Source organism: Anabrus simplex, chromosome 1 (genome assembly GCF_040414725.1).
Source record: "Anabrus simplex isolate iqAnaSimp1 chromosome 1, ASM4041472v1, whole genome shotgun sequence".
Lineage (NCBI taxonomy): Eukaryota > Metazoa > Arthropoda > Insecta > Orthoptera > Tettigoniidae > Anabrus > Anabrus simplex.
The window spans coordinates 1,724,525,986-1,724,553,427 of NC_090265.1; the positions used below are offsets into that span (position 1 = coordinate 1,724,525,986).

General features: G+C 38.6%; 1 protein-coding gene across 3 annotated transcripts in view; it reads left to right on the forward strand.

The window, feature by feature from the left end:
- The window catches only part of LOC136882279 (fatty-acid amide hydrolase 2), a 215,225-nt gene that overhangs the window by 130,047 nt on the left and 57,736 nt on the right, over positions 1 to 27,442 (forward strand). For all 3 annotated transcript variants that reach the window (XM_067154855.2, XM_067154837.2, XM_067154846.2), the window contains exons 8-9: positions 9,011 to 9,106; positions 25,432 to 25,587. In XM_067154855.2, coding sequence (XP_067010956.2) covers positions 9,011 to 9,106; positions 25,432 to 25,587 — 252 coding nt within the window. The remainder of the gene's footprint in view (positions 1 to 9,010; positions 9,107 to 25,431; positions 25,588 to 27,442) is intronic.

A 27,442-nucleotide genomic window follows, 5' to 3' on the forward strand; every position in this document is an offset into this window, starting at 1 on the left:
GACATATTGAGGTGCAAGCTGCTTCCTGGCCTTGATTCCAGCCACAAAACGGATACCAGGCATGTACTGTAAACATAATGTGATGTACCGTAACATACCCTGGGTGTGCAACGTTATTGTATGACTGGCGAACACACAATGGGGAAGGGAGATTAAAGTTGTATTGTTTTGTTTTGACATGTAATAGGCTGCGCTCGGTTTAGCGTTTTTTCTGATGGATGGGAATGGAAAGTATTGGAAAGAAAGTCGGCCGTGGCCTATCACAAAGGTACCTATTTGGTATTTGCCTGGTGTTGAACATGGGACACCATGCAAATCAATGTCAGATTGGGCAAGGCAGGACTCGAACCTACGCTCTCCCAAATGCACACTACTACAGTCGCGCTGGAGCTCTGCGGAGATTAATGCATGTAAAATAAAACATAAATAATAGTGTTGCTGCCATCTCTCTACGATCAGCTCTGAACATTTGCTTTTCTAGAAGGAGCTTTTCCAGTGTTTTGTGTTATGTTTATTTCTCAACTCGTAGAGTAGTATGAACTATACACTAAAACCAGTGACAATTATAGCTTTTGTTATGTTCCTTTCAAGGCAAAGTACTCATTTTATTCGTTTTAAATACATCAACCCTTTCTGTCCTGTCATGTGTTTGCCTGTCATACACACTTTGCAAACCCATCACATGTGTACGAGGTGCTTACATGCCTGGTACCCATTCTGTGGCTGAACTCACTCCCAGGAAACTGCTTGCGCCTCAATAAGTCCTTCCCCAACTTCACGCCGTCTGATGCTGCATGCAAAACAGCGCATGCTGTTCTTACTTATATCTCAAAATGTAATTGTCCGATTTTGAAAATACTTATATATTTGAACTTGTACGCAGATGAACTTTTAAATCGGCTGTATAAATTTGTGGTGTTCTATTTAAAAATATGGAGTTAGTATCAATATCTCGGTTGTTAATCACCCCATGAGACTAAGTAGCACGTTATTTTACAAGACCCTGCGTACCATTTACGAATATGAAAACAGAATGCTGATATCTTTAATGGTTTAGAAGTTATTTGCGAGTAACATGTTAGGTGAATAACCCTGTATGTGTGTGTACATACATTCATCATACGATAAATAATAAGTTAGGTGGTACAGACTTTCTTGATGTGACATCCCTATCCAGGCACAGTCAGAGAGCCTCTCTATCGCAGAGTAGAGTTCTAAATTGTGATGTCTCCAGTATTCCCCGTCTTCTAGTACCAGGCCTAGACATCGCTTGTTTGAATCAGCTCCAGCTTGTTACTTTTATGGAGAGGTCAATCAATTCACCAAGGTATTTAAATTTTACCACCTGCTTAATTTTATCCTCTTCTAGCGACATCTCTCTGTTCGCTTCTGTGATGTCGGTGAAGTACTTTTTCCAATGATGCTTGGAGTCCTGCTTTGGCTGCTTGTCGTCTGAGACAGTTGACCTGGATCGCTGCTATTTTCAGAGATTCAGCGATCAGTGTCATGTCTTCTGTAAAGGCCAGACAGTTGACTGTTAGCCCTACCCCAAATTGCCCAACTCTCTCACAACTTTTTCAAGGATGCAGTTGAAGAGGAGTGGGGAATGCCCATCACCTTGTCTAACCCCTGTTTCGATCTCAAATATTTCTGAGATATCCCCAATGAATTTAACCGTGGAGTGTGTGTCAGTCATTTTTTGTAGAATAAGTCTTTGGGTTTTGTTGTCTAGTACTAGTTCCTCAAGAATTTTGATTAGGTGAGCATGTGGAGAGGATGGGTACTTGACTCTTTGGGGAAGTGAAGACTGAGTCGAGTGTCTTGTCCTATACATAAGTAGAGTACTGTCTGCATTACAAAATTCAGGTTTCCTATATCTTATATCTCCATGCCATTCTCTCTTAGAGGTTGGCTAACAGCATTAGTTTAAATGCCTTTTGTTTTATCATTCTCTTGATGCCAGAGTTCTGGCCAAACAAGTAGCCTGTTCAAAATATATGTAAGATTCATAAAGAACAAAAGAGTTATAACAGATTTGAGCAAGGGAACTCCATAACAACATAGTTCACAGTTGAATGAACCTTTGGGTATATATCTTTCTTTTTCAATTTTACTATTTGTTTTGCATTGCACAATGAAAAATTTCAAGTTGTGAACTGGTTGCACATGTTTCTCAGATAGAGCTAAACTAAATTCTTGCTTGAGATAACTTTTATTATGTTTTATTTTCTTTTTTATTTCATATAGATTTCACTCTTTATCATTAGATAGGATTTCCTTAAAATTTGCTTGGACTAAACTAATGTTACCAGTTAAAATCATTTGGACTGCAAAGATTTAAATCTGTTGTGATGGGAGTTTAATATTTCTAAGCTCTCTGATGAATCTGTTGCTGCAGACTTTCAAAACAGTTTATCAAATAATTTCAGTAACATGAAGGACATTGAACAAGAATGTACAGTGCTTTGTAAGACCATCAGCAGAGGAAATTATTGGCTTCCAAAAAATGAAGAAGTAAGACTGGTTTGAGGCTATAAGATGGATTCTGAAGAAGGCTCATTTTCTAGAACTCGGTTGGAAATATCAGATGTGCATAAAAGAAATGAAAAATAGTTGGTGGCAGAAAAATAACATACATACATTATCATTATAGACTGTTATGCCTTTCTGCGTTCAGTCTGCAAGCCCCTGTGAATTTACTAAACGTCGCCACAATCCTCAATTTGCAACTAGTGTTGTGGCCTCGTTTAGTTCTATACCTCTTATCTTTAAATTGTTAGAAACTGAGTCTAACCATCATCGTCTTGGTCTACCTTTACTTCTCTTACCTTCCAAAACAGAGTCCATTATTCTCCTAGGTAACTTCTCCTCCATTCGCCTCACATGACCCCACCACCGAAGCCGGTTTATGCGTACAGCTTCATCCATCAAGTTCATTCCTAAATTAGCCTTTATCTCCTCCTTCTGAGTACCCTCCTGCCATTGTTCCCACCTGTTTGTACCAGCAATCATTCTTGCTACTTTCATGTCTGTTACTTCTAACTTATGAATAAGATATCCTGAGTCCACCCAGCTTTCGCTCCCGTAAAGCAAAGTTGGTCTGAAAATAGAACGATGTAAAGATAGTTTCGTCTGGGAGCTGACTTCCTTCTTACAGAATACTGTTGATCGCAACTGCAAGCTCACTGCATTAGATTTACGACACCTTGATTCAATCTCACTTACTATATTACCATCCTGGGAGAACACACAACCTAAATACCTGAAATTATTGACCTGTTCTAGCTTTGTATCACCAATCTGAAATTTACTTCTGTTGAATTTCTTACCTACTGACATCATGTCCCGTGATATTTATAAAAAATGATATGTAAATAATTAGATAATAAAGAATCTTGGTATTGTAAAGGTGGAACATTCGACTCAACCTTCAAAGTATACTTACGACAATACGGGCTCTATAATGAAGTTCATTTTATGTAATCAATTTAGTCTTCGAGAGGCTAATTTTCATACCATACTCACTGCACCTATTTTCAAGTTCCAAGATATTAGACTGCAGGCTTTCGGTACAATCTGCCATTAAGACCAAGTCGTCAGCATAGGCCAGATTGCTTACTACATTTCCACCTAACTGAAGCCCTCCCTGCCATTTTATACCTTTCAGCAGATGATCCATGTAAACTACGAACAGCAAAGGTGAAAGATTACAGCCCTGTCTAACCCCTGTAAGTACACTGAACCAAGAACTCATTCTACCATCAATTCTCACTGAAGCCCAATTGTCAACATAAATGCCTTTGATTGATTTTAATAATCTATCTTTAATTCCATAGTCCCCCAGTATATCGAACATCTTTTCTCTCGGTACCCTGTCATATGCTTTCTCTAGATCTCCGAAACATAAACACAACTGCCTATTCCTCTCGTAGCATTTTTGAATTACCTGGTGCATACTGAAAATCTGATCCTGACAGCCTCTCTGTGGACTGAAACCACACTGGTTTTCATCCAACTTCCCCTCAACGACTGATCGCACCCTCCCTTCCCAAATGCCAGTGAATACTTTGCCTGGTATACTAATCAATGAGATACCTCGATAGTTGTTGCAATCCTTCCTGTTCCCTTGTTTATAGATAGGTACAATTACTGCTTTTGTCCAATCTGAAGGTGCCTTACCAACACTCCATGCTAATTTTACTACTCTATGAAGCCATCCCTGCCTTCCCACTATACTTCACAATTTCAGGTCTAATTTCATCTATTCCTGCTGCTTTATGACAATTGAGTTTATTTACCATCCTTTTCACTTCCTCAAGCGTAATTTCACCAACCATTTTCCTCCTCCCCATGAGCTTGGCTGTTCGCCACACCACCATGATGATATCCTTTTACATTGAGAAGATGTTCAAAATATTCCCTCCACCTCTTCAGTGATTCCGTGGGATCTATTATGAGTTCACCTGAATTACTCAAAACACTGTTCATTTCCTTTTTCCCTCCCTTCCTAAGATTCTTTATTACTGTCCAGAAAGGTTTCCCTGCTGCTTGACCTAGCCTTTCCAGGTTGTTACCAAAATCTTTCCATGACTTCTTTTTGGATTCAACAACTATTCGTTTGGCTCTGTTTCTTTCATCTACGTATAAATCCCTGTCTGCCTCGGCCCTTGTATGTAGCCATTTCTCATAAGCCTTCTTTTTACGTTTACAAGCTGCTCTCACTTCGTCATTCCACCAAGATGTTCGCCTTTTCCCATCTTTACACACAGTCGTTCTTAGGCATTCCCTTGCTGTTTCTACTACAGCATCCCTGTATGCCACCCATTCACTTTCTATATCCTGAACCTGCTTACTGTCTACTGTTCGAAACTTCTCACTAATTATATCCATGTACTTCTGTCTAATTTGCTCGTCCTGGAGATTTTCTACCGTTATTCGTTTGCAGACATATTTGACTTTCTCTACCCTAGGCCTAGAGATACTTAGTTCACTACAGATCAGATAGTGGTCTGTATCATCGAAAAATCCCCGGAAAACTCATACATTCCTAACAGATTTCCTAAATTCGAAGTCGGTTAAGATATAGTCTATTATGGATCTGGTACCCCTAGCCTCCCATGTGTAGCGGTGAATAGCCTTATGCTTGAAGAATGTATTCGTAACTGCTAAACCCATACTAGCACAGAAGTCCAGCAAATGCTTCCCATTCCCATTAGCTTCCATATCTTCCCCACATTTACCAATCACCCTTTCGTATCCTTCGGTTCTATTCCAACTCTCGCATTGAAATCACCCATTAGCACTATTCTATCCTTGCTGTTGACCCTGACCACGATGTCACTCAATGCTTCATAAAACTTGTCAACTTTATCCCATCTGCACCCTCACATGGTGAATACACGAACACAATTCTAGTCCTAATTCCTCCAACTGACAAATCTACCCACATCATTCGCTCATTACGTGCCTAACAGAAACTATGTTGCTTGCAGTGGTATTCCTGATAAAGAGCCCTACCCCAGATTCTGCCCTTCCCTTTCTAACACCCGTCAAGTACACTTTATAATCTCGTATCTCTTCCTCGTTATCTCCGCTTACCCGAATATCACTTACTCCTAGCACATCCAGATGCATCCTCTTTGCTAACTCAGCCAGTTCTACTTTCTTTCTTCCATAAGCCCCATTAATATTGATAGCTCCCCATCAAATTCCATTTCGTTCGCCAAGTTGTTTCCAAGGAGTCCCTCGCCTGTCAAATGGGAGTGGGACTCCGTTACTCCCATAGGTCCGAGGCTTGCTTAAAATGTTCTGAGCTCGGTAATTCATGAAGCAGGATGCTACCCTACTTGCACATAGTCCAGGTGAGGATCTCTCCTCTAACGGGTTATAGACCACCGGTGAATTGTATAGTCCTAGCCGCCTGAGCACAGGGAGGGCCATGACTCAGAATATGTCCGAGATGCCCACTCCCATTCCATAGCAACTGGTATCCCGACTCTCAGGACCACTTACTAGGCCACTCAGCCGTTGCCCATGGTTCACGAACTAGGACGTGTGACTACAGTAACCCACACCATGAACCATGCAGAAAAATAAACATTAAAAAATTAAAAAGTGTAAAGGAGGGAGTTAGTTCATACAGTTCTTTTATTCTCGCATAGAAGTTTCACAGGTCTTGGGCATCAAACAACCCCTGAGGTTCCTGAGATTTTTTACACTTTTACACTCTTTTGAATCGAAGCTCTACCATTGCTGAGGATTTTCTCTGTGTTGTTCCACAACAACCTCAACAGCCATGGATTGCAGTGCCACCAACATACCGGGAATTCAGCGAGGCACTGAATAAGCTGAAACCCAGAAAGGCACCTGGACCAGACAACATCCCTCTGGGACTGTTTCAAAGTGGAGGCTTACCTTTGAAGACAAGACTTTTTACACTTATTGTCTTAATCTAGGAAGCCCGAAAGTACCTGTTGACTTCAAAAATGCCATTATCATCACCATAAGAAGGGTGACCATAGTGTATATGGAACCTATCATGGTATATCTTGCTATCTATAGCACATAAAATCCTAGCCATAATTCTACTTAGCTGCCTCTAAGTTATTTCTGAGAGGATTCTCCCTGAATCTCAGTGTGGTTTCTGAGCTTCCAGAGGCACAATTGGTATATCTTTAGGAAAAATGTAGGTGAACATCAGAAACCAGTGTTCATGGTATTTTATAGTCTGGAAAAGATCTCTCACCAAGGTAACTGAAATGCAGTTTGCTTATTACATTCCACACCCAGCGTGTTGCAACAAATTGTTCCAAGTGAGTTTACAATTGTTTTGACCTCGCCATCAATGCTTAGAAGACCAAAGTACTTTCACAACCTGCCACAGGAATAACCACTGTAGAATTAATTATCACCATTTCAGACATTTTGTTAAGAAGGAAGCCGTATTTTTTCAATGTCGATTCAGTTAATACAACTTTAAAGCTTTTCATGTAAAGTTTTGGCAATAGTTTATGAATTGTAGTCTGCTGAATCACATGCTTGTTAAAGTCATCTGTACACCTTTTTAGGAATCTGGTAATGTTTGCCAGGTGTGCCAAGGAAGGTATCTTCCTCCTTGCACCGAGAATCTTCCTTGACGATTATCGTAACAGATGATATTGATATACCTGCTGCTTTTGTCACTGCGTTGTAAGTCATAAAATAATGTTCAAAGCGTTTTGACAGTGAAAGCAATCTGAACAGTTAAAACTAAGCAAAGTCATTGGAACTCACTGGAAGCAAACATAAACGCTGAGCTGTAATTCAATTGCTGTCTCGACCCATTCACATCTGATAATGTCAACCGAACCTTGTTGCCTCTTGCAATGAACATAAATAAATTGTCAACTTTAGAGTTGCTTTGCAGTTCACAACTGGGAGGTCTTCTTCAGACAGTAACATTGCTAAAACTTCTTAAGAAGGTTTGAGACATTGCTGAAGAATGCTGTGTGACACCAGTGGAGGATTTTGGACCATGTAAGAACTGATTTCACCAAGCTGTGACTGTTGGGCTTGAATATTTATGATGCGATGGGTGAGGCACCAGACATGGTCTAGAGCGTAGTTTCTTTGGTCACCATGTGCTAAATAAAATATATCAACTTGCTGAACACCAGAGTCTTTGTTGAATGTTCAGCAAAATGTTCTGTCCAAATATGTAAACTTTCTCATTTTAGTATACTCATAGCCTCGAATGAAGATGATGCACCATGCCACTTCTATTTACAAACTTCCAACCTCTAAAAAATCTATGAGATAATTCAACCAAGAGATGTATTGTATTATTTTGCGATCATACAGAAACTGATGCAATTCTGCTTTCACACGATATTAAGTTTTAGCTTTTTGAGGCATCAGAGTTCTGTTCATTGCCAACTCACAACATGAAGATTCAGGAACTTATATATACCTTTTGCAAGAGGGAATAACTGAGCGAGTGGTTATGTGGTTTTGGGTCACGTAGCTGTGGAACTTTCATTATAGAGAGAGTGGTTCAAACCTTACTGTTGGCAGCCTTAAAGATGGTTTTTCCATAGTTTCCCATTTTCACACCAGGCCACAGTCGCTTCCTTCCCAGTCCTAGTTCTTTCCTATCCCATGATCGCCATAAGACTTGTCTGTGTCAGTGCAGTATGAAACAAATAATGAAAATTAAAAAGAAAGGTGTATACTCAAAGGTTCGTTTGAACAGCCATTAAAATATTGATTTTGAGATGCACTCATTGACAGGTATTGAACATTTCATGTGTGTGAGGTTCCAGCATTTATTACAAGAGTTTTTTGTGTGATTCAGGCGGTAGCTGTCAGTAACCCTGAATATGGTATTCCATTGTCACACATTTTAATTAAGGCCACAGTCGCTTTGTTCCCAATCCTAGCCAAAAGGCTGTGCAGAACATAGCCGACTAGGTCTACAGTATGTACTGTTCTACTATAGATGATGTTGTTATGGAGTTCTTTTTCTCAAATCTGTATAACTTCACCATTGAATTTAATGAATATTGCATATTCATATTTTACTGTATTTTAAAGTGAGCAGAACACTTGCATGCTTTGCTGGTCAGTAAGCTGTTTTCTCTTGTAAACATGTTGCTGTACTATTGAGTAGCCCTTGTCAAGAACAGTGCCCGTACTTTGAAGCTGTGGAGATAACTGTTTCAACAGGAAAGAATGAGGGCTACAAATTAAGCAGAGTTTCTCCTTTAAATGACAGAAGAATTGTCACACTGCACAAGTCGTGGCAACGCCAGTCTGAGAGCCAGCCCATGTTATTTGTTCTTGACAATGGCTGTTGAATAGTTAAAATGTCAATACTGCCAAGAGAAGAGCATAAAACATGGATATTTCTCTTTCATTAGGTTTGTATATTTCATTTTATTTTTAATTTCTGTTACAAATGTTTCATTTGTTCTCTTCACTGGTGACTAGATCTGTGCAAAGTTGTTCTGTTAAAAATCTGTGGTTTCAACAGATCAGTCTTCCTGGAATGCGTTATAGTTTCCGACTGTGGCGGTATTGGATGTCCAAGGAACCTTTCTACTTCCCAAAAGAGCTTGCAAACAGAGAGGTAAAGTGCCTTTTAAGTACATCTACCATATCTTCTTTATGCTAAGATCACCCACACTGTTGTTGTTTTTTTTTTAACCGTATTTTCTCACATAATTAATGCCCTTGCATAATTTTACGCATCCCAATATTTTTGGGTCCAAAGTGGAGAAAAAGAAACGTTCACGTATTTGACGCACCCACTTCTTCGAACACCCATCATGCAGCTCCGGATGCATTTCAAAATAAAGATTTTGACCACTCAGGTAGCAGCCTTCCTAGTGCAAAACCAGGCATTCCAAATACTGGGCAACATGCTGTTATCAGCCGGTAGGAAATACCACTGCACTAGTTCAGTGAGAGAATCAGCCCAGAAGTGACTAGTAACGGTCTATTCCAGTCTGGTACAAACGTATTTTACAAATGTTTCGGGTACGGGACATGCATTTTACGTGATCTCAAAATTGTTTGTTAGTCCACAGTGAGCAAGTATTCGAGTAATACTGCATCATATAAACTCGCGGTGATCAGTGACGCTGAAACAATTTGACTTTTCAGAAAAAAATCTCACGCCAGAATTTTATGCCAAATGATGATTAACCACAAATGAGTTGAAGCAATTGCGTGTGTATTATATTTGAAATGTAAATGAATTGTAAATTGTAAATAATGCTTTAAATGCCTGAATTTCTTTAATAATTTACGCATCCAAAGTTTTTGTCTGTATTTATCGTCAAGAAAAGTGTGTTAATTACGCAAGAAAATACTGTATTTATTTATCTGTATGTTTGTTTGCTTTTTTATTTATTTATTTATTTATTTATTTATTTATTTATTTATTTATTTATTTATTTATTTATTTATTTATTTATTTATTTTATTTATTTATTTATTTATTTATTTATTTATTTATTTATTTATTTATTTATTTATTTATTTATTTATTTATTTATTTATTTATTTATTTATTTATTTATTTATTTATTTATCATGGGCCTCCCTTACACTTAACCCACATAATAATGAATATAAACTTCAGAAAAGATGATGCAGTATATGTGTGTCTTGTCTGTTGTCATTGATATTTAAAAATTTCATCGTGATCCGTATTGAAGTGGGATTACAATCATTAAAATTATTAGGAGTCCACCTATTCAATACAATTTAATTTATTAGTGTGAATTAACACGTTCGCTGCTATTGTTACACTGTTAACATTAAGTGTGAGTGCGTCACGAGTCACCGATGTCTCGTACCATACTTCGCTGGTGTGCGTCACGAGGCACGTGTGACTCATCCTCCGGAAGTAGTTCTGCAGGCTGCCGGTGTATGGCGAAAGTATATTACTTCGAAATAATGAGACTGACAGCTGCAAGTCATATCAACTTCTCACATTTCTCAGCAGGAGGATCCACCAGCGCTCGGTTTAGCGGCAATAATTATTAAAGTCCACGAGTCAGCCGTGCCTCACGTAGCACAGAACAGAGCTTTAATATCTCTCTCTACATGTTGGTAAAGGTTGATTTACATGAGCATAAATGCATTTTTACACAAACAATAAATGAACATATTTATTTGCTTTATAATAAAGGCACTGCATATAAAATTTAAAATAATATTTTTTTAAATAATGCTGTTCCCTATTTGAACTCAATTGCCTATTTCTTTTCACTGATCTCAAAATTCCCTAAACTATTTACACTCATGATATCACTAATTTTGTTATTATACAATGGCAGTCTTTATTTTTAACACAGTAAGTTCAATTTCAGCATTTATGAACCTTATTAAAACATCCAATGCACATGAATGGTTTGTTTGAGCATTCCTCACAGTACGTTGTCACCTGCTTTGTTTTCTTGTCAGCATCTTTCGATGTGCCACATTCTCGCTGAGCTTTATAGCAAACCACGTATCATCTTTGAACTTTTCTGGCTGGTCCTTCCATCTTTGAGAGAGTGCGCACCTCTCCTCCCAGGACTGATGACAGGTTCTGTCTGTGGTCCAACCAGACTTCTTGCAACCTTCTCTTGAAATTGCAGTAGTGGCATTTTTTTGCAGACGTCGTGTGAAGTATCCAAGCATTAACCAAGGCCGTTTTAATGATAACTTCTAGGGTTACTTTTCTGCACCATTTTAAACCTTTCCTTAGACCTGAATAATAGGAAGATATCTGATCACTGAAATCGACCCCCTTTTTAGCTCCATTGTAATCAAGAACAGAGAGAGGCTTACTGACACGTTCACTGTCTCTGTTTTTCTTTCCAGAGTTTACCAGATAGTCACTATGGCTCGGCAGTGTTGAAAGCATTAGAACAGGTCGCTTGTCAACCCACTTGATAACTCGAGTACTGTGCTGACACATCTTACCCACATCTTCTTCATTTTATGTTTCACTATCATCGGTAGTCCACGTCTACTGCTACGAACAGTCCCACACACAAATGTTTCGTTCCTTACAAGTTCTTCTGCCAGAGGCACACTGGTGTAGAAATTACCGGCATAAAGGATATGTCCTTCATTTAAGAATCCACGTAGAAGTTCCATTCCGCTTTCACCCTCACTGGATTTTCCTGCATAGATCTTTGTTCTAACAGTGTAGGCTTCTTTCGTATGGAGTTTATACACCTTAACTCCATATTTGTGAGTTTGGTTAGGAATATACATTCTGAAAACTAAACGGCCTCCCCAAGGAACCATAGTTTCATCTATAACCATTTCCTTCCCTATTGTCAAGGCATTCTCAAAATTTTGGTTTAATTTATCAAGGAGGGGTTGGATTCGATAAAGACGATCACGTGGTTGTTGGTTAGGTTCATTGTCTGTGAACTGCCAGAATCACAAGAAAAGAAGGAAACGATTCCGTGGAATTGCCTGTCTAATAAGTCGCACATCATATGTCATTCTTAGACCATTATGAGTTAATAGTTGGGTGAGGAACAAGACCCGTACACATGATAATTCCTAGAAACTGTTTCATTTCCTCAACATTAGTTTTCTTCCATTTCAAACTTCTGGACTTGCGTTTCTCATTATGACTTTGTTTAAATGGATTGTCACACCTGTTGGTTTCCTGAACCATCATTTCTAATAGGCTATCATCCACGAAGTGAGAGTATATATCAGTGGTCTGTCTCTCTTTTAACTGTAACTGAACCTTTGCTTCCCCATGAAAAACAATGAAACCTAAATCATTCCTGGTTATATCACACCAATTGCAGTCTGATTTAACTGACTGTGTTTTAACTTGTTCGCTGTCACTTTCACTGTGGCTATCTTGTACATCTGTGTCAGTTCCAGAGGACACTGGTGAAGATGATGAAATTGACAATGAAAAATTGGGATCCTCAATATCACTACATTGGATATCTTCATCTCCTAAAAGATCCTCAATATCCAATTCCTCTAATGGTTTCTCCAATCGAGATCTCCTGGCTCATTGTGAAGAGTCCAAACTGGAACACTCTTTGGGTAGCTGGAAGTCTGATAATCTACGTTTCATCTGAAACAATTCACACACATTCCTTAGCTTTCTATGCTTATATTTGAGAATAAGATGATGAAATCTGTATATAAGTAACGTTCTTACCGAGATGCTGCACAGAAAAGATGCTCAATTGTATATCCTGTAGTTACCTCACACGATGACAAGGGTATTCACACACTGTCACAACAGATTTCCGCCAGCCTGCAATGACGGCTACAGCACGATAATACTTGATCAGCAATGTATAGCCCCTATTGTCCACCGCAATCGAGCGGGACGTCTAGTAAAAATGCGAGGCACTGGTGACTCGTATAACAAGTGGTAAAAGCTGCATTACATCCATGCGTCACAAGTTACCCTTGCCTCGTGGTGTAAGGTAGTTGTTAAACGTACACCTATGCCGTAGAACAACATAGGTACCACCTGTGACTCGCTGTCGTACTGTTACGCAAAGTTATCACCGTAGCAGCATAGAAATAAAATGTGTATTTTTGTCCAGCACCACATTTATGTGCTGTATGAGTCACAATGTGACTCGCAAAGCAGGGGTCGTGTTAATCACATAAGGTACTAGTTTCGGCACTTATGTCGTGCCATCATCAACCAAAGTGTCAAATCAGTCAAACACACAATCTTAAAACAGTTTAAAATACATAACACCTGCAGAGATGAATGTTAAATAAAATTATGGTACATGATGATATTGCACTATAATATAAAATCCTTTTAAAAATGGTGATGACTCCCTTTTATACGCATAGTGTATAGTCCAACTTTTATATGCTTTAGTCTTTAATCTTGTTGAATATGCGCTGCAAAATGTTGTCGTCATGTTAGGTTGACACTTGTTTGATCCGTAGTTTGGCGGTTCCGAAAGAATAAACGATCATGTGATGGACTTAGTTAGATCTGAAAAAGTTTTGTTCCCACTTCAATATGGGGGTTGGAACCTGAAGAAAAAATTAAAAGCTGAATTAGGCAGAAGGAAAGAATGAAAAGAAATGACTAGAAACAACTAGAAACAAACTCACTTTGAGCAGCCTGTTTGACCGGCAGACGGAGCTGGACTGATGGATGCGATGGCAAGGTTAAGGGCCATGGAGAAGGGAAGGAGAGGGGAGGGGAGTGGTAGAGGCGTGGCAACTGCCAGGGAACTGGGGAGGAGTGGAAGGATGTGGTATTGGGGGCAACTGATGGGGATGTATATTATGTATAGTGTAAAAGATCGAGTTGTTTTTTGGGAGTCTAATAATTTTTAGCCATTTAATTAAAAGATTGAAAAGAATATTAGTTCTCTTGGAAATTTCATTAAAATTATAGTTAGGATTGAAATATTGATCGCAATGAATAAAACAATTTTCAGTAATGTTGATTGGCCCTTTATTTGTTATTTGAAGTATCTCAAAGTCATGTTCAGTGTCAGTGAACTTATGATTAGAGTCGTGAATATGTTGGCCTATAGCAGAAAACTTGTTGTTATATCTTATTGCGTTGATGTGCTCAAAATATCCGGTTGTGAAACTGCGTCCTGTTTGACCTACATAAGAGGTGCTGCAGTCATTACAGTTTTTCTATAGATTTCGGATTAGAAAATCTATTGGAGGTTTTGACCAAGGATGAATTGTGTAAAATTTCTGAAGTCCTGTTATTAGTTCTGAAGAAAATGTTTACGTTATGTTTTCGAAAGAGATTGGTGATTTTATAAACATGGCTATTGAATGTAAAAGTAGATGAAATGGTAGTTTTAGGTTTTTCTCTTGTGAGAGTGGTCTTAAGTCTGTGTCTGAATTTGTTGCTGATCTGTTCTATAAATAATCTGTTGTAACCATTAAATTTGGCGGTTGCCATTATAATATTGAGTTCATTGTTGAGATCTTTCTTTGTCGTAGGTATCGTGAATGCCCAGTAAACCATGCTATTGTACGCTGCACGTTTGTGTGTTTGGAGGTGTATGGAGTCTTGTTGAATAGTATTGGCAGTTTGTGTATGTTTCCTGAAGATTTTATAAGATAGAGCAAAAGGGTTTCTAAGAATAGTGAAATATAGGAAATTGATTACTTTATTATTTTCGGACTCAAGCGTAAATTTAATGTGGGGGTCGGTGTTGTTTGGTTCCTGCAGGGTAGAGGTCGCATTCTTGATTTCTTCATCCATAATGACAAATGTATCGTCAACATACCTGGCCCATCTATAATAATAAAAGGAAGTGTCTGTCTGTCTGTGTGCGATGCCCAGCAAAATCTACAGCATGCAGAGATCTGAAATTTTGTACATAGGTAGATGTACCTCGAAGTAGGAATTTTCATTTTCGCTTTCATTGGTGAGTTATGAACGAAAAACCATCGGAAAACGTGTATTTATTGGGATATGACAATCCAACTTGCTGTCACCAAGATTAAATGCAGAGAGTCACTGTCGCTAGGCAACGTACATGAGATAGGTACAGAACACAATTCAAGGAGCCATTTTACGTCCAGGCGTAGGAAGCCGTTTTTGGTCTTATATGGTGTTGTGAGGGCATATGACACTGTTGATGGTGATTCATCAGTCGGATCTGGATGTAAAGTCTTGAGCTATTCGAGAGGAGTGGGCTACGTGCTGGCGCCGCATTTCATCCTCTTCATTCTTACTATCATATATCATGTCATTCATTTCATCTGATTAGGTTGACGTCATGAAAGTCATGCGGATGTAAAAACTCACTACGAAGATTCATCTCACTTCATACCCAAACCCCGTAGAGAAAGGCGACAAGGGTTGGACATGTATACATTTAGAGGAAACATATAGGATACAAGATAGACAATAATAATAAACAAAGAATAATACATATATCAATCAAGATGCCATTTTAAGTCCGTGGAATAGGAAGTCATTTTCCTTCAATCCATGTCTGTCTGTCTGTCTGTCTGTCTGTCTGTCTGTCTGTCTGTCTGTCTGTCTGTCTGTCTGTCTGTCTGTCTGTCTGTCTGTCTGTTCATGTGTGTGATGCCCAGCCAAATCTACGGCAAAAAAAAGATCTAAAATGTTTGTTATAGGTGGGCACAGGTTTTCACATAAGATGCATGGCTGTGTCTAAGAGCAATTCTTGCACCAAGACATGTAGCTGTCAATGTCATCAACAAGCAACACTCACAAGAATTATCCGGTTTTCTATAAATTGAAAAGTCTGTCAACACAACATTCATTCATTCATTCATTCATTCATTCATTCATTCATTCATTCATTCATTCATTCATTCATTCATTCATTCATTCATCTATCTATCTATCTATCTATCTATCTATCTATCTATCTATCTATCTATCTATCTATCTATCTATCTATCTATCTATCTATCTATCTATCTATCTGTCTGTCTGTCTGTCTGTCTGTCTGTCTGTCTGTCTGTCTGTCTGTCTGTCTGTCTATCTATCTATCTATCTATCTATCTATCTATCTATCTATCTATCTATCTATTTATTTATTTATTTATTTATTTATTTATTAGATACAGCCTATGGAGGGCCATTTTACACTAATATTAATAATAAGTTTAAATACGTATAAAAGATAACAAAGGTATAAACAACAATATTAAGTAACAACAATAAATTAACAATTTTAACAGTAACAATGTAACAACAATGACAACGGTAACTGGCAAGTGTCCGTTACTGAAATTAGGAAGAAGAAAGGTCGAGGGTTGGAGGGACGGAAGAAAGTGAAAACCTGGGGAGGACTTAGAGGAATCTTCTAATTTTTTCTTTGAAGGACGCGAAAGGTGCGAATATGTCAATATCGGGTAGTGAGTTACCAAGAGTAGGGAGACTGTGGAAGATAGAGCGTTTGTGTAAAGTTAGGCGCGGATGGGACACATGATGAGTGCGCTGGTTGCGTGTAGGGCAGGGAGGAACATGTATAGGGAAGTACGCCGGAGGAGTATTACATTTGGTGTGGCCATTGATTATTTTATGAAGGTAACATAGATCAGAGAACTGTAAACGGCTTCTCAGGTCAAGTATACCCAGATAGTTCATAATGTAAGATTTAGTTTTGTTCTTAAAAACAGGATTGCGAGTCTTAACAATGAAAGTGAAAAAGTTTAAAATACTATTTAGTTGAGATATGTTTGTGATAGCAGATGAGGACCAAATAGGGGAACAAAAGTCAATAATGGGAAGAACATACGAGACAAAGTATAATTTTAAGGCGTTAATATCATTAATCTCAGTAAACCTGCAAAGAAAGCCTAGAGTACGCATAGCACGGGATTTTATAGAGTGAATGTGAGCAGAGAAGGTTAGTTTACAGTCTATTATAACGCCTAGGTCTCTTACCTGAGAAGCCGATTGCAATGTATTTCTCTGGATGGTATATGCAGTGTTCATTCTTTGCTTTAGCAATGAAAAGGAGATTGTATTGCACTTCTTAACATTGGGAGAAAGATTCCATTTCTTAAACCAGTCACCACACAAATTGAGAACAGTCTGTAATTCATCACAGTCATCAGGCGTAGACACTTCTCTTAGGATTTTCAGGTCATCAGCGTACAAGAGGAGGGAACACTGACTATTTTGGGTGCAAAGAATTATGTCATCGATGTAGAGAACAAAGAGTAGGTGTGATGAGGTTGTCAACTACACGACAGAGATTTTGAACAATTTGTAGTCACCTGGAGTACCCTCGAACATTTTGGAGTAGACGATTGTGGCACCGATTATCCTTCTCAGGAATATGAATCCTTCCCTCTGAGATGAACATGGCTTTGAAACTTATGACGAATATTATTGAAGCCACCATCATGACTGAGCATGTCGCGGGTGAAGTAGTATTCCTCGAGTAGGAAGCCATTTTTGTCCGCGACACAAGCAGCCATCAGCTCATAATATTCGGAAGTGTTTGTGTGTATGTATGCAAAGCCCAGTCAGATCTATGAAACACAGAGGTCTGAAATTTTGACATAGGACAATCGCTTAAAGTTGTAGGACTCCATCTTCGAAAACGCTGCTTTTGCCATTGTCAACTGTACGTGGATTGTTCAAGAGTTGAAAAGGCAAACACAATACAGTATACATCTTACCTCCAAATGGAAGGACATTATTATAGTTTATCCCGAAGCTCTATAAGAAAACAATATATTTTGCATTATATAACATGGTCTTTTACATTGTTTTAATATTATTTGTACCATCCATCAACTCGGTATCTTAAGCATTGAAAGTAACAATACAATAAAAATAAAATAACGTATTTCATGCAATTTATGTCAAAAATATGCGAATTAATAAATATAATGTTTTAATTTGCTTTTAAATAAATAGTTTAGAAACATCTAACAGTTGAATTAATAAACGCGGGCAAAGCTGCGGGCATATGCTAGTATAAGAATATTTGGAAAAGTATTGTTATTGTATATTCCAAAGAGTCCAAGCAAATGTCCGCTAGAATTCCTGATGCGGGTGATCCCATAGCCAGTCCATTTTGTTGGTTGATGGTTTTATCAAATGTGAAGAAATTATTATTAATGACCAGTTTCAGAAGAGAAATGAAATCTTGTACTTCCAATTTGCTGCAAAAATTCCGTTTGTTTAAGTTATTTTCAATTATGGAAAAACACTTTGTTGTAGGTATGCTTGGATACATATTTACTATGTCGAAAGAATGAAGAGTGTGGTAGGGTTGTAAGTTGTATGTGTGTTGGGTATTCAGCCCGAAGGCTGATTTGATCCTCTACAACTCCACCAACAGCTGTCATAGATAGCCTAGGTGTCACTGAAGAGGCATACTAGGGAAATGAGGAGTGAGGTAGTTTCCCATTGCTTTCCTCACTGCACCAGAAGTTGCTATTACACATCAGTCTGCCAAGCCCACTGAAATGCATGCATCGACTGACCCTATGAGTGATATTTTCACACCATTCTAAACAGGGACTGGCTGCATAAGGAACGGCATTACTAGCATCGCTCATACCTCGGTCACTTTCATATTGTCAAAGCCAAGGATGAGACTGAGACAGGTCAATGAAAGTAACAAATTTATTATAGCCCATACCAGAAAACATAGTGCACTGTAAACACTACATCCTGCCAGCTAAGGCAGTTCAGTTCAGTGGTGTTTTTGACAGATTTATTGGAGAGAAATTGATAATTCTTGGTTAGAAAACGTTGAACAAATTGAGCAACTTTATATAGAGGGCTAGGTTTGTAGTTAATAATGGGCCAGAGGAATATTAGCTTTACGAATTTTTGGGAGGGCTTTAACTGGAGGTAGACCTGGGTTCATGTTTACGAGTTTGGATTTTGCTTGATCTGTAAAAAGAAAGGTTATGTTCTTTAATGTTTGTTTTAATTGTCGCTGAATTTTCTATGTAGGATCTTTATTGATTATTGTAAACGTGCTGTTGCAAAATTCTTTGGATTTAGATACGTAATTAGTTTTTTTCATGATAACTGTAGTATTGCCTTTATCCGCTTTTGTGATTATTAGATCGTTATTTTTGATTTTCTTTTTGAGTTTGGCAATTTGTTTATGTTCAGAAATGAAACTATTAACATTAGAATTGATAAGGCAGGTTCTTTTGTTTACGTTGTCAGAATTGAACGTCTTATCCATTTTTTAAATTTTTTTTTTAAAACTCCAAATCTAAGTTTGTCCTGATGTTTAGCAGCATTTTATTGATTGTAGCTTCTGACTCAATAATCAAGTTGGTGGCTGTGTTTATTTTATTCATATTAGGCCAGTTTTTGTTTGGGTCTTTCGCTAAGATGGTGGTTTCTTTTTTATTGAAAGTTATGTTAGACAGATTGACTACAGGAGGGTGGAAATTCTCAGTTAAGTTTCTTGGCAAACTGGTCTCTTTGGACTGATTTTTTGTTACAGCTCTGTTCATTTTTAATGTATTTAATTTCTTCTCTAAAGAAAGCTGTTATTGTGAGAGTATGTCAAAAAGTTTGTTATTAATCTGGTTTAGAAATAAGTTACATTGGAACATTTGTGAGTAATAAAAATGAGGAGTTGGAGGTAGGGGTGAGGCGGTGCTGATGGATGCGGAAATAAGGGAGGTTGTTTAAGGGGTAATGAGGAAGTATAATGATGCTGTTGCCATTTGGGGAAAAACTGAGATGTTCAGAAGAGAATGGATCTTTGGAACACCAAGTTTAAAGAATATAAATGATAAATTAATAATTAATTATTCATTATTAACTGTGAGCAAGAGCAAAACAGTGGTGATGAAAGTTAGCAGAACAAATACACCTTGTAACTTCACCCTCGAGGGAGAGAAGATTGAATGTGTGAATACCTTTAAATATCTGGGGAGTACAATATCAAATGACAAAGTGCCAAGAACGAAGTGTTGAACTGGGTGCAAAAAATATCCAACTTCTTCCATCAAGTACGGAACATAGTATGGGACAAGGGAGTTCCTCAGAGGGCTAAACAGACCCTGTTTTAAGACTTACCTCCTGCCCATCATGACGTGTAATCTGGAGAGTTGCACCATACATAAAAGAGAAGTAAATCAACTGCAAGCTGTTGATATGAAGTTCATTGGACAGAATAAGGAATGATCAGATCCGGAGAGACCTGCAGGTCAACCTGACCATGGAGAAAAGGCTGAGTGTTGCAAGGCTGAAGTGGCTAGGACACGTTAAGCGGATGCAGGTGACTCGAACACTAAGCAAGTGTTTCTAAAAGATCGTTCCGAGATGAAAATCAATTGGACGCCCTAGAAGAAGGTAGTTAGACCAGATAAGAGAAGACCTAGAGAAAAGAGGAGAAATATGGGTTGCCCTTGAGAAAAGAAGCATACCAGGACCTTAATAAATGGAGGCACATCATTCTTAAACATCCTACCCGGCTCGCTGCACATCTCCCTTGATGGTCGAAATCTGGGTTTCTAACCTTCCTTCAACAGCAGAAATACGGCTCCCGAAATTTCCCTCGACAGCAGAGATATGGCTTTCAAAACTTCCCTCGACGGTAGAAATTCTCCCCTTAACCACTTGCTTTATGCCGGAAACCTGGATTTCCACCTCCTCCTTGAGGTTCAAGATATCCCCTTCCAGCTGGCTTACTCTACTATTGATCTGGTCAACCTGTCCCAGTTTTGACTTGATGTCCGATATCTGCTGCATCAGTTGGTAACGTCGCTAATTTGGGATGAAATTTCGTCATTTACGGTTGAAATTTTCAACTCCAAACCCTGTTCAACTTTATAAACCTGCATGTACACTTGTGATATTTGTCTGGTTAAAATCGAGTTAGTTTGAGAAATTTTGTTATTTTACTTTCGAAATTAAATTTTGTTATTTTACTTTCAAAATTTGATCTGCAATCTGTCCTGTTAGGCCAGAATTAACGTCTGAAATTTTATCATTTAGGCCGGAATTGACGTCTGAAATTTTGTCATTTAGTGCCTGCATCATGGTCATTAAGTTAAAATACATTTTAGGGATATTTACCTCTTCTTCTGTCTTGGAATCTTCGTCGACTTAGATGAAAAACTTTTCGCGATCTTCTCCTTTTTCCACGAGATCTTCCCATAGCCACGCCTGTAGCAATTTCTTCTTCCCGTTCGTCGGGAGATTCCTCTTGGTAAGTTCGTCTTTGAGCTGTGTCAGCGACATATTTTCTAGTATCACTTGCATTTTGATCTACTGCACTCGTATTTACTCATAAATTCTGACATCCTGTCCCACGGTCGCCAATGATGTAGCCACAATCACGCACACAAAATGCTGTCAAGTTGTGTACATGGATTTGTTGTTGTTGTTTGAGTCATCAGTCCATAGACTGGTTTGATGCAGCTCTCAATGCCACCCTATCCTGTGTTAACCTTTTCATTTCTACGTAATTATTGCATCCTACATCTGCTCTAATCTGCTTGTCATATTCATACCTTGGTCTTCCCCTACTGTTCTTACCACCTACACTTCCTTCAAAAACCAACTGAACAAGTCCTGGGTGTCTTAAGATGTGTCCTATCATTCTATCTCTTCTTCTCGTCAAATTTAGCCAAATTGATCTCCTCTCACCAACTCGATTCAGTATCTCTTCATTCATGATTCGATCTATCCATCTCACCTTCAGCATTCTTCTGTAACACCACATTTCAAAAGCTTCTATTCTCTTTCTTTCTGAGCTAGTTATCGTCCATGTTTCACTTCCATACAATGCCACGCTCCACACGAAAGTCTTCAAAAACATCTTTCTAATTCTGATATCAGTGTTTAAAGTGAGCAAATTTCTTTTCTTAAGAAAACTCTTCCTTGCTTGTGCTAGTCTGCATTTTATGTCCTCCTTACTTCTGCCATCGTTAGTTATTTTACTACCCAAGTAACAATATTCATCTACTTCCTTTAAGACTTCATTTCCTAATCTAATATTTCCTGCATCACCTGCCTTCGTTCGACTGCACTCCATTACTTTTGTTTTGGACTTATTTATTTTCATCTTGTACTCCTTACCCAAGACTTCATCCATACCATTCAGCAACTTATCGAGATCTTCTGCAGTCTCAGATAAAATAACAATATCATCGGCAAATCTCAAGGTTTAGATTTCCTCTCCTTGGACTGTGATTCCCTTTCCAAATTTCTCTTTGATTTCCTTTACTGCCTGTTCTATGTAAACATTGAAAAGGAGAGGGGACAAACTGCAGCCTTGCCTCACTCCTTTCTGGATTGCTGCTTCTTTTTCAAAGCCCTCGATTCTTATCACTGCAGACTGATTTTTATACAGATTGTAGATAATTCTTCGTTCTCGGTATCTGATACCTATCATCTTCAGAATCATAAATAGCTTGGTGCAATCAACATTATCGAATTTATTTACAGTTATTTACAAACTGAATGCACATAACCTTAATCACTGTATCACAAACAAAACACTTCACTCCGAGAACATCAACAAAGCCGCCATTTTAACAACTGCCTATCACTTCAACATGGAGATTACAACTTTGAAACACAGTTGAAACAGATGACTACCGACTGCCTACACTGGCATGTCAGCCTACAACACGTGTTCACCAGTGAAACTCCTACTAAACAGTAACTCATCTCTACCACCAAGACCCCCTCTTCATATATGTGCCTGGTCAGACTTCTAGAAAGATACATTTTCTCATAAATTCTAGAGTGTAAGGCCCAGATATAATGTATATTATATTCTACTGAGTACGCGTCTACCCAGTACCATTCTGGATGTTACAGTGTGTTTCACAATTCTGTAGTGGATTACAAATCATTAATACAGGTAATAATAAATTATGTACAAGTTCTTACATTAACTACACTCATATAAATGTCTATACACAACAAATGTTTCATGACATAACCTCACAAATAATGCGATCGTAAACTAATAATGATACTAATAAGTGGATGTACATCACAAGGCATAATAATAATTATAATCCTAAAATAATAATAATAATAATAATAATAATAATAATAATTTGAGCTCAATACTTGCATAATTTACCCATGGGTGAGAGAATATTGTTGTCAAGTTATATCAGTTTATCACACTTGCATCATCTTCAATCTCCATGTCTTTTGGTATTTTGTCAGACTTGTACAGATTTTCTATATATTCTTGCCACCTTTTCAGAATGTTGTTAGGTTCACTTAGTAACATACCATCCATTCCTTGTATTTCCATTCCAGTTCTTCTCCTCTTACCATCAATCACCACCTCCATAGCCACTCGATACATCATTTCATACTTTCCCTCTTTTTCCAGCTTCTCTGTTCCTTCACATTTCTCTTTCAGCCATGATTCTCTTGTTTGTTCTGTTTCTCTCTTCAGTTCATTAATCAGACTTATGCACATCTGTCTCCCTTCTACTGTCTCCACAGTCTTCCACTTCCTTCTTTCTTCCATCTCACTAATCATGTTCTTCATTACCCATTCTTTTCTTACAGGTTTGGACTTGTCAGTCTCAAGTACTTCCCCTGCAGCATTTTTAAAGCTTTTACTCATCTTCTTCCATTTTTCATTTACTTGTTCTTCATTGTCTCCTCTGTCCCATTTGGCCATAAAACTGTCTTCCAAGTCCTTAGCCTTTCCTTTCTCCTTTAGAGTTTCTAGGTCATATTCCTCCCTTGGTTTACCTCTCCACATTCTCTTCAACTTGACACACGTATGTCACCCACCACAAAGTTATGATCTGAGTCAGTATCTACTCCAGGGTAGGCTTTTGCATTTTTATTTTTTATTTTTTTAGTCAGTTTCTGTTTCTCTTTTGTATCATGATGAAGTCGATTTGGTATCTCTCTCCATTCACTCTAGATGCTCTTCTTATATGATGTTTGAATAAGATGTTGCCAGTTGCTAAAGAGTTTTCTTTACAAAAACTGGCCAGTCTTTCACTCCTGTCATTCCTTGTACCCAGTCCAAAACTTCCCACTGACTCGCCATCTGTTCCATCGCCCACCACAGCATTCCAGTCTCCCATAATAATAACAATAATAATACATGCACATCGCTTTTCCTTCTCCATAAGTTCTTCAGTCTTTTCATAGATCTCTACTTCGTAATCTCTGTGTTGACTAGTTGGCATGTACACTTGAATTAGAACCATATCCTTTTTTGAACTCTTTAGTCTCAACATAATCAACCTGTCATCAATATAGTCCACCTTCACAATCTTACTTTTCAGCCAGTTTCCTATCATTATACCTTTTACTTCTACTCTTCTCTCCTCCTAAGTAAAAAAATTTGTATAATCTCCACTTTCAGCCTGTCCACTTCCTCCCCATCTCACTTCACACATTCCCAATATGTCCAATCTATTCTTCTTCATCTCCTGCTTGACATTTTCAAGTTTTTCAGCCTGTAGAAGTGTAAGGACATTCCACGTTCCAGTTCTTAACTTATCTTCTTTCATCCTATTCTTTATTTTCTCCTTTTCCTCCTCAACTCCATTTGATCTCAATGCATTCCCCTTGCAGAGATCCGAATGTGGGAGAGTTTTACCTGCAGAATTATGTAGTTTTGTAGAGAGAGCCATTGTGTGTGTTTCTAGGGAATATATTGCGGTAGTATCCTATTACTTTCCACATAGCAGTTTTGTAGCTGGCTGGTAACCCAGCCAACCCTCCTCCTTTCTCATCCCGGACTTGGGACCGGGCAGTGGCAGAGTTTGCCATTCATAATCGTGCTAAATGCAGTTAGTAAGGCGCTTCAAATGATGATATATCGTTGCTGGTACTTTACACACAAGTATCGAACAACAATACATCGTTGTCTGGCATTCTAAAGGTTAATATTTAGATGGATACTTTCATGGCCCATTTAATGGACATGATAATATTTTGGGATTTAGCCATCTCAAAGAAAGAAAGAGTAAAATTCTTTATGTTTTGCAGAGACTGCTGGGCTGAATGGCTCAGGCGGTTGAGGCACTGGCTTTCTGACCCCAACTTGGCAGGTTCGATCCTGGCTCAGTCCGGTAGTATTTGAAAGTGCTCAAATATGTCAGCCTTGTTTCAGTAGATTTACTGGGATGTAAAAGAAATCCTGCGGGATTAAATTCCGGCACCTCGGCGTCTCCGAAGGTAGCTAGAAGTAAAGCAAATGGCATTATTAGCTAGTTCTTAATAAAATAACACTATGGTTTCCATGTTGTAAGAAAAGGTTTTAATGTAATTTTTAGAGACTATTTTTAATTTTAGAACATCTTTTAGAGGCTGAGATATGACTTTTTTTTATACCTTATACTCTCACATCTAAGTTTGATATTTAATCTTTTTGGTCATCATGTTTCATGCCCTTGAATATGCAAATTCTCATTTTCTATATTTGTTTGATTTACAGTATTACCCTCTTTTTTTTTTCAACAAACTACTCTAGTATTGTGATTGTCCTTTAGGGTGAAGTTTCGTTATGGGTAGAACTTCTCAAGAAACTGGTTGGCTGCAGTGAGTTTACCTTGGCTGCAATCATGCTTCTGGCAGCACAGAAGTTCCCCAAGGAGAAACCAGAATGGGCTGAGGAAGCAACCGAGAGGCTTCGAGCTGAACTATTGGTAAGAGAGAGAATGATGACAAGAATGAGTTTGGGAGATGATGAACCCCATCATGAAGATGGTTTTCCATTTTAATCAAGGCCAAGCCCCACCACCTTCCTACTCCTTGCCTTCTCCTTGACATATGTTTGTGCTAGAGCATTGATTCTATTTAACCTCTTAATCAGGGAGGTTCCACTGGGAAACGAACATTCGTAGCGGGGAATATATTTTGACTGGAAGCGAATTAATTCGTCGTGCCTATTATCATGATGTGGGTGACAAGTGACCTCGTCACGCCCATTACTCTTCTGCAATTGATGAAGGAAGTCTCCTTGTCCATTATGCTCTTCCGCAAATGACGAAGAAACTCGTCTTGCCCGTTTTTACATAAATATGTCTTATGACTGGTGGTCATCTGAAAATTTGCATTACAGAAGTTACCGTCACAAAATGTGTAGTGTAACCCTAGCAACCGTGCAGGCTGTGATATAAGGTATGGATCGATGGTCAGACAATGTTACCTAGCAACCATGCAGGCTACATCTTTATGACTAATGGTCATCTGAACTGAGCTCGATAGCTGCAGTCGCTTAAGTGCGGCCAGTATCCAGTATTCGGGAGATAATAGGTTCGAACACCACTGTCGGCAGCCCTGAAAATGGTTTTCCGTGGTTTCCCATTTTCACACCAGGCAAATGCTGGGGCTGTACCTTAATTAAGGCCACGACCGCTTCCTTCCCACTCCTAGCCCTTTCCTGTCCCATCGTCGCCGTAAGACCTATCTGTGTCAGTGCGACGTCCATTAACCCGGCTCAAGGGAGATAGGGTCATCTTCCCTATCCTTCACTTGAGTAATTCTTGTCTGGCGCATCCATGTTGCGGGGGTAGGTATCCTCCACATCAGTAAGCCGGTGTGAAGGAGAGCTAAGTTCAGGCAGGAACCCAGTCTCACGGGGTATAACGTGGAACCCATGCCCAGGGTTACGGGTGAAGACCTTGACAGCATCTTAGGCAGAGAAAGAGACCTTTGGAATGGTGAAGATCTGGATGAGGCAACCCATCCTCTCTGGGGAAAATTAGAAGAGGAAACCGCTGCCCTGTGGAGAAGAGGGATCTTCAAAGGCTAAGGGAGTAAACCCCGAAAGAAAATCCTCAGATGCGTTAGACTTAGCAGGTCAGCAGATGAGTAAATTTGTACTTGCTTTCAACTATAATACAAGCCTTGGATGAAATTTTAAAATTGGAAATGGAATTGACAAGTCTTTGACTACAGTTGCACACTATGATTGTAATGATGATGTTCGTGCAAGTGTTAGATCAGAGAACAAAACCCAATTTTTAACAATAAATATTTTAACATTGAGTGGGAAGGAAAATGAATTGATTGACCTAATGGAGAGATGAAAACTCGATATCCTGGGATTAAGTGAAGTAAAATGGAAAGGGGGAGGGATGAAGAAACTAAGAAAGGGGTACACCTTGTACTGGATGGGTAACAGTAAAGAGAAAAGAAATGGAGTGGGATTTGTAGTGAATCAGAATGTTGAAGCAATGGCTGAAATTGAGTATGTAAATGAAAGAATTATAATAATGCACATACATATAAACAAGGAACTACTCAAGATAGTACAGGTGTATGCTCCACAGACAGGATGTAGCGTGAAAGAAAAAGAAGAGTTCCTCAATGAACTGGAAACACATAATGTTGGAGATGAGATCATGATTATGGGAGATCTGAATACTCATGTGGGAACTGACAGAATGGAGTATAAGAATGTTCTGGGCGCACATGGGTATGGCGATAGAAATGAAGACGGAGAGAAACTGTTGGACTTTTGTATTAGAAATAACCTGATAATAAAGAACACATGGT